This window comes from Gamsiella multidivaricata, assembly GCF_025024155.1.
Source record: "Gamsiella multidivaricata strain RSA 2152 chromosome Unknown BC939scaffold_84, whole genome shotgun sequence".
Classification (NCBI taxonomy): Eukaryota; Fungi; Mortierellomycota; class Mortierellomycetes; order Mortierellales; family Mortierellaceae; genus Gamsiella; species Gamsiella multidivaricata.
In genome coordinates, this window is record NW_026251792.1 from 104494 (window position 1) to 121770 (window position 17277).

Genomic DNA, 17277 nt, shown 5'->3' on the forward strand with positions numbered 1-17277 from the left:
CCCACCCATTGTTCATTGTGTATGAACAGAAATACACAAGAGGTACAGCAGCATAATTTGCATATGGCGTCATGACTGTCTACGTACATAGTCTATTGCTGTCTACGGTGGCCGATGTTATTAGGGGCTCTCATCAATACGAGTCATCGTCCCTCTTCTTCATCCACTCTCCCACATAAGAATCCAACAGCTATTGGCGTCCTGGGAACAGAAGGAAAAAAGGAGGGATCGTTGACACAGTGACCCGTATTGACGGTCAATCTGCGCGGGACGAACGCTTACAGCAAACCCCCATTGTGGGAAGCCTGCGGGATGAGAGAGTGCTTACGAGAATGGGGTGATTGACACAGATTCCTCCTGTGTTACTCTTTCTTGTAATACTGGATCCTGATTAGCACAGGGAAGGCAAAAGAGATCCGCCCTAAAAAAAATAAAAATAAAAAATAAAAAAAGGCCTACTTTCGCTCTCGTTCAAAAGCATTCGTTCAGACATACAGATAGACTGTCCATAGGGCATGCACCTTTGAGATTGTCAGCATGAGGTTCCGGATTTTTATTGGAGTGCAATCATAATAAGGAGAGGAGAGTGTTCTATGCCCATGTGCTTCAGTCAAAAATCTTATGCGGTTTCTGAGAGGTGGATCAACAGCTTTTCCAGATCAAAGTTGGGGTTCTCGGGGTCGGTGACGACACCTATGTTGTAAAAAGAAGAGGAACTGCAGTGTTAGTCCAAGGAAATCAATTTCGATATATTTGTGCAGAGCGGTGTACACCACAGCCCTTTGGATCAGCACTATTGAATCAGGAACAGAAACGAAAAAAGCACCGAGCAATCTCGCTTGATTTTACCGCCAGCGGGGGTGTTCTTCTTTGTCCACTCTGCCTTGGCCTGGTCAATCAAACGCTCGCGGTTCTCGGCCTTGATCTGGTCGGCGCGGTTGTGCTCCAAGGCAACCAAGGAGTTATGGTGGACATATCCGTAAACGAGACCAAAGGCCAATGCTGACCAGCGGGCAACCTGTTGATTTAGATTGAGAGATCGAAAAAGAGTTGTATATGCTGGTTAGTCAAGGCTAATAAAGTGTCTGTGTTTGATATTCCGGCCCTCTGATTCGAAAATGAAAATGCTGCTCTAGTGTTGTTCCTGTGTCGCTTTGATTCAATGGTGCGTAGGTGGGCTTGCTGTGTCGATGATGGCGGTGTCACTACATCGAAATGGAGACGACGACTGTTTTCAAGTCCTGTTGGCGAAGAAGAACCGCTGTATTATCCTGCCATGCCTGAAATATTGCAGAGTCGTACCGGCTGTGGATGGTGCGTGTTGTGTGATCCTGCTTCTCTCCTAGGGCGTGATTGCGATCTTGTTCCGTTCCTGAATACTGTCAGCGGCTGCTCCAACGGTCAACAAGTCCCTCGAGAAAAAGTGGAGGTGACCCAGTAAAGCGAGTCCGGGAAAATACGCACGTTTCTGACGGGATTGACGACAGCAGAGGCAGACATGGTTCACGGTATGAATATATGTGTGTGTAGTTTACTTGAGTGGACGAGTGAAAGGGATGCACAGCAGAGAGGGGTGGAGTTGATCGCTGATGACCTTCGGCTACTGCCAGCTTCTCGGAGCACAATTGTTTTGTTACTTTGCCATCGCAAGTGCTGTGGGGGGGTCATGTGACAGCGCCTAGGTGGTGGAGGAGGAGGCAAAGGGGCTTCATTTTCAGCAGATATATGGTATGATGGCAGTGCTACCGAGAATCAAAAGAACAGGAGAGCGATCATGGGGTGCCGAGAGAGGCGATTTTGACCAGCGGGCAAGTAGGCAGGCAGACAGGGATGTCAGGCAGTCAGTCAGTCAGCAGAAAGAGAGAGGAGAGCGTCAATTGATGAACAGCAGCCCGCCAAACAGCCAGACCAGCAAGAAGGCTGAGAAAAGGGGGGGGGGGGGGGGGGGGTGGTAAGGACGAGATGCGATGGGCGGATGGATGGATATGTCTATGTTTATGAAGCACATACATGTATGACGAAGATGGACCATGAACATGCTCTTTATTTCTTTTCCTTTAGCATCCTGTTCGCCCTGTTTTGCTCACTTACTCACTCGCTGTCTTTTCTTTCTTCTCTCCCTTCTCCATCCTTTATTAATTAATAGTATACCGCGCCTTCCTTCCACCTTCCACCTTCCACCTTCCACCTTCTACCTTCCTCGACCAGCTTCCTCGACCAACTTCCTCTCCTTTCCAGTCAAGAGAGCCACCCAATGTCGGGTGCTGCAAGCTATGCCACCTCTCTCAACAGAAGGTCCTCTATTCACTCGGCCGCACGGCCCAACTCAAACCCACCCCGCCAGTACTCCACGTTCAAGATCGAGGTCGAATACATCAGCACCAGCCAGCAGTCCGTCATCGCACTCAGTTCACAGAGGACCGGGATCCAGAACCTCGAGACGATCACAGAGTTGAATCTCAATAGGGACAACGATGACCGAGCTCTAAGGAGTGTTTTAGAGGAGGACGAGGGCGAGGGCGAGGACTCGGAAGCAGGAATACAAAAACAGACACAAGCACAGACGCAGGGACATATGCAGATACGAGGCGTACAAGCGCCGCCCATTCCATCGTCCTCTCGACCCTATCCCACATCCATTTCACGGCAACGTCCCTTGCGCACACAGTCTGAACAGTACCATACGCGAGCAGGACAATATCCCCAGCTCGAGGATCAATCTGCGCGTCTCTATCGACCAAACTCGCAGGCAACCCCACGAGGGGCCGTTGCTCCGCTTCGACATAACACTGCCGTGGTTGCTCATACCGTTGGCCGTAGCGCTGGATATCATCTGCAGACAACCATTTCACGGAGCGACTACCTTCAATCGTCACATGTCCAACATGACGAGACCCCTGTTCTCTCCTCAGCAGGATCGCAGTCGGATGAGGATGAGGATGACGAGGTACACTCTCCAGTCGAGCATTTAGTGGTCGACGATGAGAACGGAGACGAGGACAAAGCGCCTAGCAGCAACGACAATCATGGATCTCATGCGCAGGACAGCACTGACCAGGGTAAGAGCAGTCAAGACTCACTGCCACTCAGTCAAGAAATCCAGGAGACGCCCGAGCTGGAGACGCAGGAGACACTTAAGCGGGAGAGAACCAGGATTTTGGAGCGTACCGTTGTCAGTTCATATCGCCAAATCGACTTCAAGGATATATCCAACATCCAACCGCTCAAGCGAGGTGGATACGGCGAGATCCATACGGCAGAGTGGTCTCACTTACGAGTTGTCTTGAAGCGTGCCCTACCCGAACACAGCGAAGGAATGGAGCAGTTTGATCAAGAGGTAGGTCATCATGCCAAGTCTGGCACAAACTTCTGTCTAGGCAGTGCTCTATTTCTATTATTATTGTTATTATTATTACTATTACTATTACTATTATTATTATTATTATTATCGTCATTGCTTGCCTCGCAACACACCTGCACATTGTTTTGTACGAATTATCGCCATTCTTTAAAAATAGCCAACGACAGCAGAATTAACACACCCATTAATACCGCTACAATTATAGCTCGAGATCTTGAAGCGTGTCCACGATTACGATTTCATCGTTCCTTTCTATGGGGTCACAACAGATCCCCACACGAATGTTAGGTGCATGGTCATGAAGCACTGCACCAACGGGAATTTGTGTTCCTTTCTGGAGAAGCATCATGATAACCTGACTTGGTCGGAGCGGTATCGTCTATCAATTGAAATCACAAAAGGACTCGAGTTCCTGCACAAGTCCGGCTTTCATCATCGGGATTTACACAGTGGCAACATTTTGCTCGACGACAAGAGGACAGCCATGATCTGCGACTTTGGACTGAGTCGATCCTCTAACAAGGAGCAAACGACAGATGTTGCAGCAACTGTGGGTGTGGCGTCTTTTTTGGCACCTGAACGGTTTCCTCAGCAGCGGCCCGTTTATTCAGCAGCATGCGACATCTATAGTCTGGGCGTGATCTTTTGGCACATCTCTTCTGGACGGATCCCATTTGTCAAGCGTTTGCGCGAACCGGTCTTGTTACGGGAACTTATGGAGGGGCACCGAGAGGAGATTGTTCCTGGCACACCCAAAGAGTTCCGGGACCTTATTGTCAAATGTTGGGATGTGAAGGCAGCAAATCGACTGAAGATTGATGTGATCATTGCAATACTGCAGACATTGATGGCCAAACCCTCAGAACCCATTCATCAGGTCTCTACTGGATTTATCGTACCCAGCGATACAACTTCTGCAGCTCTTCCAGTTCCACCGGAACTCGATGCGCGAATGGCCAGTCTAGAGCGAGCGTCGAACACGCTCAACAGAATGGTGTTTGATATACAGGATCCAATGATGAGAGAAATCGTCGATTATATTGAACGTAAGTGGTTGGTCTACCAGATCGCTGAATGCCTCTTTTTCTTAAGCACCACTAAGCAATGCATCCATCATATATTGCCCTCCTGCAATAGGTACCCGTGCATACTTTCGAGACCAAAGAATACCCCTTGAGCCCTATTCGCCCTCAAATCCTCCAAAGACCCCCATATACCTCTGTCCGCTTGTCGGAGACATTGCTGCTCTCCAATATCATCTCTCCCATAATGGATCGTATTATAACCCAATCAACGAGTCGAGCGTGCGGACTGGAGATACTGCTCTTCATCTCGCATGTCTTTTTCTCGAATCGCCGATGGACACTATCAAGATCCTTGTTGAGCTCGGTGCCGATATCAACCTAGAAAATCTCCAAGGGTACACACCAGTCATGATCCTGGTCTCGTCTAATACCCAGTACTGCTACGAGGCCCTCAAATTCTTTGTCATGCGCGGTGCTCGTATCCCAGCCTATATTCGGAGCCCGATCACGCCACTCAACAGCGCACAGATGTATGCACTCAATCTCGTGAACGAGTCGCGGCAGATATACCCAGATGGCTATTTAAAAACAGGTGAGGGCGCCGGTGTTGGCCCAGGAGCCATGCCACCATTTTTATCGCAAGATCGTCGGCACTCTCGGCAGCGAGTCTCTTCCCCAAACCTAAATGTGCACCAGGAACGTAATGGGCGTAAAGTTGAGAGGATATATGCGCAAGGACGTCCGCTGATTCATGTGGTGGCGGCGATGCAGGAGGACTACAGGATCTTGGATTGTCTGTGCGAGGCGGGCTTAGACCCAGCTATGCACTTTGCGGGCGAGACGGCACTTGTAGCAGCGGCGGCGCACCTGAGGATCAAGAACGTGGAATGGCTGTTGAATCATGACCTGGACATCAGCACTGAGGCTGGGGTTCAGAGAGCTATCAAGGTTGTCAAGCTGCTCCACCATTATCCTTCGTCTGGCACGAACCCTTACTATGGTATGGGTGGACACAGCAAGTCCTCCAGCTCATCCTCAACCTCTGGCAGTCGAATGACCGACAACAGTCAGATCTCACAAGAATTTCCGGATGACATTCGAGACTTGGGAAAGTATAGCTGGGCAGGAGTCGCGTATGGCGATGCCGATCGAATGAGTAAGGACATGGTGGGGCCTGTGCTGAACTTGCTTGAGCGGTGGACCGGAAGCAGGCGCATCGCTAACAGGAAGGAGGTAGCGACGAAACTGAAGCTCATGTACGGGTCATCGATGGACGTCAGAGTGTCATCCATCTCGGCCACAAGCACGAACAGTGACAGTAGTGCGAGCAGTCAAGGCAGCCATCGCGTTTCCCAGCCTTCCCGGCAGAATCTAGCTCGTGGTGGATTAGTCCAAGGGACTAAATCTCTGCGCAAGAGTCAGCGTCATGTCGTCGACCAAGTCCTCAACGAGAAGCCGCCGATGCGGTTCTGGTGACGAACGAGCAAACAATGAAATTCCTCAAAGTTTTTCTTTTTTTTTTTTTTTTTGTGTTTCACTGGCATAATTAAATACAACAGGGAAAACGCGCGGACTTCGTATACTTTTTGAAACAGACTAAATGCCACATACATGCAGTAAGGTACAGCGATTCCAGCCGATGGGCTGGAATGCGCACGGAGCATGGTTCGTGCAGGGATGATATCACGACTTTCTGATTAGGTCTCTACAGTGGGGTTGATCGTATTTGATCAGAACCACCTCACCAAGTCACTATGGGAGCACGATCGCACCCAGCGACGCAGCACCATAATAATAAGTATGTACAACTTTACTATGGAACAACCAAAGCCCAAAGGTTATTTGGCTAAAACCCCATGAAGCAATGTAGCCCGGTAATCTTTTTTTTTCACATCCCAAAGTTTATTTACATGATAAAGATATTGATAGACTACAGATACACGCCATGCCAACAAGCTGTGTTTTTTTTTCTTTGACTTTTTTCAATCTTACTATCCTACTAGGCCCCAAGTCCATCCATGATGTACTGAGTTCCCTGTCGGAGTCTTTCAAAGAGATCGTCGGACACTCGAGCAGGCCTCGAGTCGTGTTTGCCCTTTCTCTGTCGATCGCCTGGACGCGATTGCGACGAACTCTTGGTTCCCACAAAGAGCGTCTGCTGTCCCACCAAGTTCATCTCGTCATTGTCAAGACGTTTCCACGTGTCGACCCTGTTTCCGTTATCCCTGATCTCAAAGACTCGAGAGCGCCTGGGCACATCAGCATTGCCGTAGGAGCCATAGCCAAGTCCACCTCCGTAACAAAGGTTGATACCTCGGTGGTCCAAGCACTAGGGAAAAAAAAAAAAAGACGAGATGCGGTTTGAGTAATTCATCTTCATTATATATAGCAACCAAGTGATTGAATCGATGCATTTATCCATCTGTAGCTATCCCAGCCCACTTACATAGTCATTGAGATGGTCATGACCAGCTGTAGTGGCTCTGACGTCCTTGCTCTCAAAGATTGCGTCAAACATCCCAGAGTTATATTTCGGAGCGCTGACTCCCTCGTTCTTGTCGCCGACTATGTGGCTGCTTCCTTGGGTCATATCCATGTCCTCATCCTGGTCATCATCTTCAGCATCCTCGACCAAAGCATACTCTGGAATCGGGATATGGAAGAACGCTAGCGCGTTCGGGATATTCTCCCTAGAATATTGCGAGGTGATGGCCCTAGAGGTCTGGCGAAACCATTCGACTTGGTCGTCTTTGATCCAATCCCATCCTGGGTACTCCAAGTTGAAGCTGTAGGCACCAGAATCCAAGAAGTAGAGGGTAAAGCGGCTTTTATCGCTCTGAAGATGATCTTCCGTCTCGTCATCATCGATGTCTTCCTGGTCATCGCTCCAAATCTCTGGCTGGTCGACATGTCCATGACTACGGCCACGGCCCCGTCTGCGTTTATGCCTGTGAATGTTCAAGAAATAGTTGCCAGTGCCCGAGATGTCGAGAGGTCCTCGCTGCGACAATGAGTATGGCAAATCCTGTGCAGAGGTAATCATTTCCTCTCGTGTAAGGTCGCCTTCTTCATCGTGATTTCCAAAGATAATAGTCCATGGAATTCCACGTTCAATAACCGGCCTTGAGTACTTTAGAATCGTCTGTTCAGGATTATATATAGAGAGAGAGAAGTAAATGGCGTTAGTTCGAGTCATATGGTAGTATATCTATAGGACACGAAATTGAGAGGCGACAAGGCAGTGGCGCAAGTCCATACCGAGAAGGCGTCATTGGATGTCAATCCATCGACATTATCGCCGGAATAGACCACGAGGTCCGGTCTTTCCGAGTCGAGCATTCTCTCCATCATTTCCATAGTGTTGATATCTCCTGTGCAGTCCATCTAAGAACAGAAAAATGGTTATGTATGGACAGTTAGCAGGAGAAAGTTATGGAACAAGTGCAGTGACCAAATAGGAAGCTTTTGCGAAAAGAACAGTTTTGCGAAAAGCATAGCATACCGTGTTGGGAGCATTATGGCACGAGTGAACCCCTGTTGCCATGTGGATATCTGCGAACTGCACAATCTTGAACGAACCATCTTCCTTGAATCGAAGCGTTGGCGCCTCCGGTACAGTCTTATCGCCGGACCTATAGATGATCTGTGCGTTCCAATCCGGCACATCCTGGTCGGTCCCATGTTCATCAAATGCGGCGACATTCCAGCTGTGTGGCACTGGATTGGATCCAATTTCGATCGCGATATTGTCGATTGCATGCCTTTGGTCTCCGACCCGACCTCGTTTATAGGCAACATAGACGTTGTTGTTCTTGTATCGCACGCCTGTGTTGATGGTTCCGTAGTCTGTATCATCGTTGTTGCCGCTGTGTTCGTTCAGACTGAGGTTGAGTCTAGTGATGGGACGCTCTCCAGGCACGGACTTGTAGAAGAGATAGAGGTATCGTTTCAGGGTACCGGTCATAATGGGCCGGTTGACACGGGTCCAGGAATCGTCCATAGTGCACGGTGGTAGGGCGCATGCTTTGGTGGCGATGTGTGTGATAGGCTCTCGTCGCCCAGCTCGTTTGTAGTACAGATAGACCCATTGACCGCCTGTTTTATGCACGCATGCATGGAAATGATGAACGCATCGAATAGTTAGCTTGCATGCAAAACACGTTTTAATACCAAACGCAGAAACAAAGAATTACTTGCCCGTGCCAACATTCAAATCCATTGGAAGGCGGTCGTATCCGATCGCAGCATGGCTATCATATCCGTACTTGACTACAATGCTGTCGATAGGCGCCTGTTCGGGATCTCGTCTCACAAACATGGTCAACACGGGGCCGCGGTTACCGTCATTCAGGTTGCCCTTGACTCTTTCCCAGCCATCTTCATCCATAACTGCATCCTGGCCTTGGCGGACTGCAATTTGTGTAATGGGATGTCTACGAGGGCGGGCGGGCTCGTGTGTGTTGTTGTTGTTGCTCTTGATAGCGGTATCATGCGCAGCAGTGCGCCTTATCACCCCATGACAGTCGACAAACTCGTGTTCAGGACCATGATCCTCGCCAAGGTCTGTGAAGTGCAGATGCACAAAGCTGCCGCGCGAGTATCTGTTCAGATCCTGAGGGACCTTTCTGTACCCCGGGAGACGACAGTTGTCTGCTGGGCAGGCTGTGATCTGGATGTCGGTGATGCCGGAGCGACTCTTGGCTGTTTAAAGTAGATGGGCAGATGGATGAAAGGGGAGACAGAGAGGGAAAGGGAGCGATGGCAGGAGGGGGAGGTGGATATGTGCGCAGTGGAGATAGTCAGTGGGGTGTGGATGAAGAGGGGATGTAGGAAGCAGGCAACAGAAGCAGAGGTGAGTTACAACAACGACGACAACGACACTGGGACTGCAGTTGGACTGCAGATGAGGACGAATAGGAAGGGAAGGCGGCTGTTACCCAGGGCGAGCTGGAGGGCAGAGGACAGCCCCAGGACCAGGGACGACCAGAGGAGGGACCTCATTGGGAGGGGGAGGGGGGATGGTCGGAGGAAAGAGAGAAGGAGCAACGAACAGGCGGATGAGGGCGTTTGCTGGGCTGATGAGAAGGGATGAGGAGAGGGATGAGGAAAGGGAATGAGGGAGTGAGGGAGGGGGAGTAAGTAAGAAAGTGGAGGGGCGAAGAGTGAGAGAAAGCGAAAGTGAGAGGGCCGAAAGAGTAAAAAGCAGTCGACTGAGGGCGATGATGACATCCACAGCTGACTCCTGCATTGTGGGCGAATGACCAGGAAAGACCCTTTTTCATTAAAGGGAAAGGAAAGGAAAAAGGAAAAAAGGGCATGCATAATCTCCCCCTCCACTCCTACAGGCACGTACCAGGTACCATTGCTGCTGTTACTGCTGCTGCTGCTGCTGCCGCTTATGCCTCTGCTGCATACGCTGATGCACCCATGCCTGCCAAGGAAGGCATTGGTATGAAAAAATCGAGCTGTGCCCATTGAATCGACATGGCCGCAGCAACGGAGGGGAAGGGCTTACTTCTCCGTCCAGGGCCAGTCACGTCTCTCTCCTTTTCCTGTTCCACTGCTTCTTTTTTTTTTTTTTTTTTTTTTTTTTTTTTTCGCGTCCCCCTCCTCCGCGTTTTCCTCTTCTTCTTCTTCTTCTTTACCCTTTCCCCTTTTCCTGCTCATAATAGTCCGTGTACCGTCCGTCTACAGCAAAACCCAATCCGTCATCTGAACTATCGCTGCCATGGATCCTTGGGACACTCCCGCCGCCAGCACCATGCCCGTGTCAAAATGGGACACCAACGACGCACAAGCCTCCTCCAGTGCCTCGCACGGGTCAGCCACAGCTTCAGACGCGGACCACGACCAGTGGGAACAGATGAAGAGGCAGATGGAGGCAGCCTCCATCAGCAATGACCGACCACATTCAGGCAGTACGCTCTCTTGAGAAACTCTTGGCTTTGTCCTGTTTTCCTGTTTGGTGGCAAATATTAAGGCTTGCCCTGGAGATTCTAAAATTATTGCCCTTTGCTTTTGCTTTTGCTTTTGCTATTACACAGGCAGTCGAACCAGGGAACCATCCCCTCCTCCTCGACATTCTTTTGATAGTAAACTTTAATTCACTACTGCTAATCGTATCATGTCTATTTTGATATCCTATTTCTTACCCTTTTCCTTCTCACTATAAACGCGCCTTTAGGGCCTTCTGTGACATTGAAGGACGTATGGCCCACGTTCATGGAGGCTGATCAGGCGCGCGATCTCGACGATGTCAAGGCGGCTCTCGCCGGTCTTTGCGAGGCTTCCAAAGGAGGGTCTTGGAAAGATCTGGAACACAGACTGAGGGATGAAAACTGCAATACCTATCTGGTGGCCACGGCAAGTGCAACTATACCGGGGTGCTGATGAAGCAGATGATGGCCCGTTCGTTTTTGGTGATTGTACTGATCAGATCTATCGCTTTCCTACTAATCAACATTCCATATTATTTTTTTTAGGAGGACAATGTATCGTTTGGGTACACACTCGTCAATCTCAAGAGCGAACCTAACCAACAGTACCGCGTCATCCCCTCCTTCATCAAACCCGGTACTGTCAAGCGAGGACGCATGTCGATCGGTATGGCTGCAAGTTACGAAGAAAATTTTGCCCGTCTTGATAATGCAGGCGTTGTCCGCCCAAGCGGCGTACCCAATTGTCACAACTGTAAGCAGGACGGCCATATAGCGAGCGAGTGCAGGGAGGAAAAGAGAGAGTCTGAGAGATCAGAATACTTTGGCAAGTGTTACAATTGTGGATCGGAGGATCATCGAACCCGAAACTGCAACGAGCCCCGCAAAGTCAGAACCTGCAGAAACTGCGGCCATGAGGGCCACATGGCCAGAGAATGCACTGAGCCCGAGGCGCCCATTGTCTGCAACAGATGTAATCAGGAGGGCCATATGGCACGCGACTGTGCAGAGCCCCGAACGGATATGATTTGCAGAAATTGCCAGCAAGTGGGACATGTGGCGCGCGACTGCCTGGAGCCCCGAACGGATGTGGTTTGCAGAAATTGCCAGCAAATGGGACACATGGCACGCGACTGCCGCGAGCCTCGCATGGACATCGTCTGCATCCGCTGCAACCAGCCTGGACACATGGTACGCGACTGCCTGGAGCCCCGGACAGATGTTATATGTATTCGGTGCGATCAGCCAGGCCATATAGCACGCGAATGTTTAGAGGCTCGCACGGACATTACCTGTAACCGATGCAGCCAGCCAGGTCATATGGCGCGCGACTGCCTGGAGCCTCGAACGGATATGGTTTGCAGAAATTGCCAGCAAGTGGGACACGTGTCGCGCGACTGCCGCGAGCCGCGACAGTTGTCGTCGATCAAGTGTTACAACGTATGATTATTATGCAGAATACGATGATGAACATGTCCAAGACGTAGTACTAACCTCTTGTCGATGAACCGACTAATCGTTCAAACATCCTAGTGCGACGAATTTGGTCATCGAGCGTCGGATTGTCCCAATGAGCCAGTTGAAGGCGCCAGCGAGCGTCGTCGTCCGCCGCCTCGCAGCCGCTTTGGTTTCAGCGAAGGGTTTTAACGATGTGTAGTGACGTCCAAAATTTGCTCCGAGTCAAGTCTGTGTCTCTGTTGGTTTCGCTCACTGTCTACTGCTGCACTGGTCGCACCTGCGACGTCGGAAGGGGGACGTTCAAGGTCCTGGAACAAAATATCGATCTATTGGGTATCGATATCCACTATACAATAAAAAACAAACACAAGATAAAAAATACAGATGAATAAAGAATACTTTTTTACTCTTCACTTGGGCAGTGTATATGGCTGCACGCTTGCAAGTACAGGCTGACTTTTGCTATATTAGTTTGAAGACGGATGGACTACTTGGCAAAGCGGTTGATTCATGGTGCCACGTTGCTCTCGTGGGATGCCCTGTCAGCGCCCTCGAGTTCTGGTTTGCAAAACAGTTTTAGTCTGAAAGCATCAATGCCGTTGAGATAGTATCGGTAAAGTCGCTTGTCCTTGATGAATCCCATCTGCAGATACAATGCGATCGCGTTCGTGTTCGTGTACTCTGTCTCCAGCACAATCTACTCCCGATTTTTTTTTTTAAAAAAAAATATATAATAGAGTCAAGATGTCAATCACCCCCCCTGTTTGGTTTCTGATCGAGACAAGAGAAAAAGTAAGCGCGGCACGTTTACCTCATCGGCTCCAGCCTTCTTCATGGCCTCGATAGCCATTAGAACCAGGGTCGATCCGATCCGGCGTTTGCGGTATTCTTTTGAAATGGCCAGCATGGCGATATAACCACGGTTAGATTTCATGCGGCCGTGAGGCTCGAGTCTACAGACAATTACGCCAATGCACTTGTCCTTATCCTTATCCATTGCCTGTTATTCGTGGTTTTTTTTTTTTTTTTTTTGTCCATGGGGAAGGGGAGGGGGGAGAAAGGGGGGGGGAGGGGGGGGGAGGAAGAAACATAAACATAGGGGTGGGGTGAGTGAGCTTGAATAATGCATTACTTGGCTCGAAGCTGTCCGAGTTCGCGTGTGTTTACTGAAAATACAAAAGAAAAAAAGAAATGGTTTACCAGAAAGGAGAGCTTGGGCCACTGATGCAAGAAATAGCGATAGGTGTAGATCGAATACGGCTCCGAGAGGTCATTCTCAATCAGGCTGACCATGCCCTGGAGTTGATGTTCGGATTCATAACCAATATAGTCGATCCGTGGTATGGATGGTACCGGTGGCGGTATACTGTTCTTAGGGTCGTTCTTGCTGCTGCTGCTGCTGCTACTGATGCCGCTGATACTACTGCTGATGCTGCTGATGCTGCTGATGCTGCTCCCAATCGTGTCTTTGTTGGAGGCTAATGTCGCAGTCGAGCCTGCGATTGACGTGTCCTTTGACGGACCGGCTTTTGCTCCTGAAGTCGATGCGGTTCCGGATTTCGATTTCCCCTTTGATTTTGATTTGGTCATTATTCTTTGTCGAAGAGAAGAAGGGGAGGGGAGGGGAGGGGACGTGAGTTTGAAGAGATCTGGCTGCGCGCTGTGCTCAAGTAGAAAGGTTAGCAACAGTCACCAGGCAGAATGATTTTCATCGATTCAATGAACAAAAAAGTAAAAAAAAAAATCCTTTATTATCATTAGGGAAATCACGACAGCATGTAGGTCGCCAACAATGCTGCCCAGGACAGGATCGAGACCGAGAGCTGGTCGACTGTCAAGGTATCAGTAGTAGTAGTAGTAGTAGTAGTGGTAGTAGTAATAGCAGAAGAATCCTCAGTCACAGAACTGCGACCCCATAGCTGACCCGGGAACGTTCCTGGCATGTTACTCTTGTCGTTGGAAACAACACGGCCCTTACTCGAACTTGAAGCAAAATCCCGGGCCTCTTGCTGATCCTCTGTCGTGCTGGGACCTTGAAGTAGCTCCAGTTCTGCAGAGAGTCGCATCAGCTCTTCATAATTGGCGATCGACTTTTGAAACTCGCCCTCGTATCCTGACAGCTTCTCGACCAGGCTAGACAGCTGCGCCTCACGCTCCTGTAGGGTCTTTTTCAGCGCACGCTCACCATCTAATGCACAGGGAAAAGTAAAAAATAGAATATTGTCAGCGTCTCACTACTAAACGTTGATCCCCTTTTTTTTTTAAGACCCCAAATTATGACTCCATGGAAATAGGGGAGTATCACATACCACACTTGCGACGGTACTTTTCCTCCGCCTGCTGAAACGCCGACTGCCACATCCGGAGTGAGGTCGTCAAGTCCTTGACCTCTGTGCACAGCTCCCGTGTCATCTCTGTCTGGTACCTCGAAGGCGTCGCTCCCGCGCCAGTGAGGGCCATCTCCGACACGTCCAAACGCATCCTCTCCGCGTACTGCTCCGCCTGTGCCTGCTGCAACTGCCGATGCATCCAGTCCACCTGCTGGACCAAAAACTCGTACTCTCTCCGCCAGCCTTCGCCTCCATCCTCATCACCGCTCGCTAATGCAGCCAATCTCCTCAGATTCGCATTCACCTTGTCCAGTTCCTGATTCAACAGTGTATTGGTCCGTTTCACATGTGACACCTCTAGCTCTAGCGCCTGCATCTTCGACTGCATCTGGATCCATTCCCTCGCTGACATTTCTGAATGGTGATCCATGGGGATGGAGGAGGGCGATATTGCTGAGGATGGCATGAGCCCCTGGATGATCCGCATTCGTTGGCTGGGAGTCAGCATAATGGATGAATCCGCGCTGGAACCGAGGTTATTGGACTCAAACATACTGTAAGACTTTGCTCGGATCATCGTTCCAGAATGATAAGACGCCAGCACCGAATCTGTGTCACTCTCATCGTCCTCCTCATCATCCTTGTTGTCAGAAATGCCCCTGCTCTGCGAATTGTGGTCCCTAGGGTTTCGCACGAGGTCCAACTGAATCATGGGTGTCGATACGGAAGCCTGATTGGTCGATTCGAGTGCCGAAATGACCGGTGGTTGCGTTTGCGCCGTCCTCGCCGGTATTCTCATACTCTCGTGTCGTTTGCGAAGCTGACTCGGGAGCATAGGCACTAGCTCCTCGATCTCTACTGCCATTGGAGATCCATCCGCAAATCCTCCTTCAGCAGCCGTGGAGTTGGAATTCGAGTTGGTGCGAACTGAGGGTATTGAGGTCAACTGGGCAGCAAGGATGTGGTTTTCTTGATGATCAGCAGATCTGCGGACGGGTTGCTGTACGCCAATGATTTCCTCCGAAGATCGAGGTGAGCTTAGCTGGTGTAGCTGATCCGAGAGAGTCTCAAGCGACGACAATCGGTCCAATGAACCAGTAAAGGCGTCGTCGTCCTCAACCACACGGAGGATGGCCGGCTGTGCGCATGCCAAGGGCATGGGCATCAGAGGCAGCGAATCGGAGCGGCTGTCATGCCCAGCGGTGGTGTTTGAAAAGGGCGAGAGTGGTGGCGAGGGGAGACCGGGGATCGTGGAACTGTTCATGGGCGTGCTCTTGGTGCCGATGTTCTAGGAAGAAGCAAAAATAATAATAATTACAAACCAAAAAGTCAAAAGGGAACATGCAATGTCAATGATATAAGCCCAAAACTCTGCTGCTGCTGCTGCTGCTGCTCTCAAGTTGGAGGAAGTAATTCGCATGTGCACGATTATTTTCGGTCCATTGGTATGGAACATTGAACAAGACGAAACACACACTATAGGGGTGTTTTTGTTGTCGCTCCTCAGTCATGGTGAAAATAATCACAATGATCCTGTGCTTTGTCATATGCTATCCTCCCCCAGCAGGAACACCTTCTTGAATCCTCCGTATTTCGGTTGGGGTAGCGCAGGTTCAGAAGAGATAGAAAAAGGAGATAGGGGATGTTCTTTTCAAAGAGTTTGCTGAGGAAGCAAGTGGCAGGGAAAACTTACGGGACAGGACACTGTGAGGTGGGCTTCCCGAGGGTTGGCTGCTGTGGGAGCCATGGTCGCGATGGGGGGAATGGAGGGTCGTTCTGAGGTCATGGGGGGGGGCAAGAAGAATGAGCAAGAATGCGTGAGGTGTTGGTGGCGCGGAAAGAGGGAGTAAAGAAGGTGTTGCCGCGTGCTGGTGGGCTAGTTCTGCGTGGTTGTCAATGGTGGTGAGGAGGAGGGGACGGGATCGTTTGCAAAGAGGGTGAAGGGCAGAGGCGTGAAGCTGAAAGGGCCTATGTGGAGTGGGGTGTGTGAGGTGACTTTTCTTTTTGACATCTGGCTTGCATGCGATTCTCCTTCTGGACCGGATCGAAACCTTCGTCTTCTTGTGGGAAATCCATTGACTTCTTTTATCGAAGTGCCACTATGTTGATCTCTTTGTCGTGCTGGACGAACTAAGATATATAAAGAGGAAAAAACTGAATCCGGTGGTGGATGGGTGCCAGAAGGGCGAGGGTTTGGCTCATGGTAGTCAACGGGCCAGGAAGACCGTCAACAAAGCCGTTTCCATGAAGTAGATGGTTGACAAGAGCAAAATACCTTTCAAGAGCAGGACATGCTCGTGCGCAAGAAAGGGGCCAATTCCTCTCCGAAATTCCTTCCCCTGTCGATCATGCCATGTTGATCGACCATCCTTTAGTCTCCGCTTCATATACTCGCCATTTTTTTTTCCTTTGTGCTCCCGCTAGACGAGTTGTCCTAAGATACAGCGGCTATGGATGATGCTTCTAGGACTAGACTTGTAGAGACGGGAAAAAGACAGTGGCGTTCATTTTGGTGTGGCAAGATAAGGAGTACCCTTACGCAATATGACACTGTAATGACAGGTCAATCGGTGGTCTTACGTGAAGTTGAAGACGGATAATGCCGACGCGCACTGTGGCAGATGATGGTGGTTGATAGATATCAGGCATAAAATTGCGTGTTGTGACCATAGCCCATAGCGAGGAACCCAGTAACTCTAGAGCTCCATTATATTTTTGACACCCGTAGATTGTCAATTGTAGCTTTTTCAAAGTGTCCCTTAATATAAAAAGTTTAGCCACAAAGACCTCTCTGATTTCTAACACCCGACTCCCAAAACACCAAAAGGGCGGTGAAAAGGGAACGAAGGGGGAGAGAGGGGAGGGGGCGCAGGAGTTCCATGGGTACTTGAGCAGAGAGTAGTGCGGTGCCTATTTAGCATAGTTCAGTAGCATACAAACGCCATGCAGATAAGTGAAATGAAGACCATATGGATGGATCCTCAGAGAAAAGAAGAGAAGTCTATCGGCCTGCTAGAACACGTGCCGTAGACGGTCGATCGTGCTCGACTCGATCGCGTCATAGTTAGGCTCGGCGTCTGCTTTCCCCACAAGTCTAAGATGGACCATAGATAGGATAAGAAGACGTGCTACTCTGGAAAAACAAAAATAGGCTCCCAATATATTCA

At 49.9% G+C, this 17277-nt stretch overlaps 6 protein-coding genes across 6 annotated transcripts; 2 read left to right on the top strand and 4 right to left on the bottom strand.

Moving 5' to 3' along the window:
- Nucleotides 1-452: 452 nt before the first annotated feature.
- Nucleotides 453-1590, bottom strand: BC939DRAFT_464660 (ATP synthase E chain-domain-containing protein). The gene is made up of 3 exons (XM_051557405.1): nucleotides 1465-1590; nucleotides 850-1018; nucleotides 453-693 (listed from the first exon to the last, which is right to left on the bottom strand). The coding sequence occupies exons 1-3, from the start codon at nucleotides 1498-1500 to the stop codon at nucleotides 620-622; spliced, it is 279 nt and encodes a 92-aa protein (XP_051407922.1). The 5' UTR covers nucleotides 1501-1590; the 3' UTR covers nucleotides 453-619.
- A 3038-nt stretch (nucleotides 1591-4628) lies between these two features.
- Nucleotides 4629-6267, top strand: BC939DRAFT_313127 (uncharacterized protein). The gene has a single exon (XM_051551472.1). The coding sequence runs from the start codon at nucleotides 4720-4722 to the stop codon at nucleotides 5860-5862; it is 1143 nt and encodes a 380-aa protein (XP_051407923.1). The 5' UTR covers nucleotides 4629-4719; the 3' UTR covers nucleotides 5863-6267.
- Nucleotides 6268-6279: 12 nt separating this feature from the next.
- Nucleotides 6280-9567, bottom strand: BC939DRAFT_464667 (Metallo-dependent phosphatase-like protein). The gene is made up of 6 exons (XM_051557406.1): nucleotides 9324-9567; nucleotides 8584-9087; nucleotides 7889-8481; nucleotides 7645-7770; nucleotides 6833-7528; nucleotides 6280-6715 (listed from the first exon to the last, which is right to left on the bottom strand). Exons 1-6 carry the CDS (start codon nucleotides 9385-9387, stop codon nucleotides 6386-6388), a joined length of 2313 nt encoding a protein of 770 aa, XP_051407924.1. The 5' UTR covers nucleotides 9388-9567; the 3' UTR covers nucleotides 6280-6385.
- Nucleotides 9568-9992: 425 nt separating this feature from the next.
- BC939DRAFT_313187 (uncharacterized protein) lies at nucleotides 9993-11729 on the top strand. Its single transcript, XM_051551474.1, has 4 exons — nucleotides 9993-10304; nucleotides 10571-10749; nucleotides 10869-11210; nucleotides 11371-11729. The coding sequence occupies exons 1-4, from the start codon at nucleotides 10115-10117 to the stop codon at nucleotides 11578-11580; spliced, it is 921 nt and encodes a 306-aa protein (XP_051407925.1). The 5' UTR covers nucleotides 9993-10114; the 3' UTR covers nucleotides 11581-11729.
- Nucleotides 11730-12175: 446 nt separating this feature from the next.
- Nucleotides 12176-13593, bottom strand: BC939DRAFT_464678 (acyl-CoA N-acyltransferase). The gene is made up of 3 exons (XM_051557407.1): nucleotides 12981-13593; nucleotides 12592-12780; nucleotides 12176-12477 (listed from the first exon to the last, which is right to left on the bottom strand). Exons 1-3 carry the CDS (start codon nucleotides 13368-13370, stop codon nucleotides 12289-12291), a joined length of 768 nt encoding a protein of 255 aa, XP_051407926.1. The 5' UTR covers nucleotides 13371-13593; the 3' UTR covers nucleotides 12176-12288.
- BC939DRAFT_313177 (uncharacterized protein) lies at nucleotides 13498-16146 on the bottom strand. Its single transcript, XM_051551473.1, has 3 exons — nucleotides 15804-16146; nucleotides 14090-15398; nucleotides 13498-13968 (listed from the first exon to the last, which is right to left on the bottom strand). Exons 1-3 carry the CDS (start codon nucleotides 15894-15896, stop codon nucleotides 13547-13549), a joined length of 1824 nt encoding a protein of 607 aa, XP_051407927.1. The 5' UTR covers nucleotides 15897-16146; the 3' UTR covers nucleotides 13498-13546.
- Nucleotides 16147-17277: the final 1131 nt, after the last annotated feature.

What these genes read in the sequence shown, in the direction of transcription:
- BC939DRAFT_464660 (XM_051557405.1), bottom strand. Translation starts at nt 1,500, where the DNA reads ATGTCTGCCTCTGCTGTCGTCAATCCCGTCAGAAAC. An exon ending in TCGTCAATCCCGTCAGAAAC is followed by an intron (nt 1,019 to 1,464) that starts GTGCGTATTTTC and finishes CTAAATCAACAG; the next exon opens with GTTGCCCGCTGGTCAGCATT. An exon ending in GAAGAACACCCCCGCTGGCG is followed by an intron (nt 694 to 849) that starts GTAAAATCAAGC and finishes TTTACAACATAG; the next exon opens with GTGTCGTCACCGACCCCGAG.
- BC939DRAFT_313127 (XM_051551472.1), top strand. Translation starts at nt 4,720, where the DNA reads ATGGACACTATCAAGATCCTTGTTGAGCTCGGTGCCGATATCAACCTA.
- BC939DRAFT_464667 (XM_051557406.1), bottom strand. Translation starts at nt 9,387, where the DNA reads ATGAGGTCCCTCCTCTGGTCGTCCCTGGTCCTGGGGCTGTCCTCTGCC. An exon ending in TGCCCTCCAGCTCGCCCTGG is followed by an intron (nt 9,088 to 9,323) that starts GTAACAGCCGCC and finishes TACTTTAAACAG; the next exon opens with CCAAGAGTCGCTCCGGCATC. An exon ending in ATGACCATCTCAATGACTAT is followed by an intron (nt 6,716 to 6,832) that starts GTAAGTGGGCTG and finishes TTTTTTCCCTAG; the next exon opens with TGCTTGGACCACCGAGGTAT.
- BC939DRAFT_313187 (XM_051551474.1), top strand. Translation starts at nt 10,115, where the DNA reads ATGGATCCTTGGGACACTCCCGCCGCCAGCACCATGCCCGTGTCAAAA. An exon ending in ATACCTATCTGGTGGCCACG is followed by an intron (nt 10,750 to 10,868) that starts GCAAGTGCAACT and finishes TATTTTTTTTAG; the next exon opens with GAGGACAATGTATCGTTTGG. An exon ending in ACTGCAACGAGCCCCGCAAA is followed by an intron (nt 11,211 to 11,370) that starts GTCAGAACCTGC and finishes ATTGCCAGCAAG; the next exon opens with TGGGACATGTGGCGCGCGAC.
- BC939DRAFT_464678 (XM_051557407.1), bottom strand. Translation starts at nt 13,370, where the DNA reads ATGACCAAATCAAAATCAAAGGGGAAATCGAAATCCGGAACCGCATCG. An exon ending in GGCCCAAGCTCTCCTTTCTG is followed by an intron (nt 12,781 to 12,980) that starts GTAAACCATTTC and finishes CACGAATAACAG; the next exon opens with GCAATGGATAAGGATAAGGA. An exon ending in AGAAGGCTGGAGCCGATGAG is followed by an intron (nt 12,478 to 12,591) that starts GTAAACGTGCCG and finishes AATCGGGAGTAG; the next exon opens with ATTGTGCTGGAGACAGAGTA.
- BC939DRAFT_313177 (XM_051551473.1), bottom strand. Translation starts at nt 15,896, where the DNA reads ATGACCTCAGAACGACCCTCCATTCCCCCCATCGCGACCATGGCTCCC. An exon ending in ACCTCACAGTGTCCTGTCCC is followed by an intron (nt 15,399 to 15,803) that starts GTAAGTTTTCCC and finishes GCTTCTTCCTAG; the next exon opens with AACATCGGCACCAAGAGCAC. An exon ending in AAAGTACCGTCGCAAGTGTG is followed by an intron (nt 13,969 to 14,089) that starts GTATGTGATACT and finishes CCTGTGCATTAG; the next exon opens with ATGGTGAGCGTGCGCTGAAA.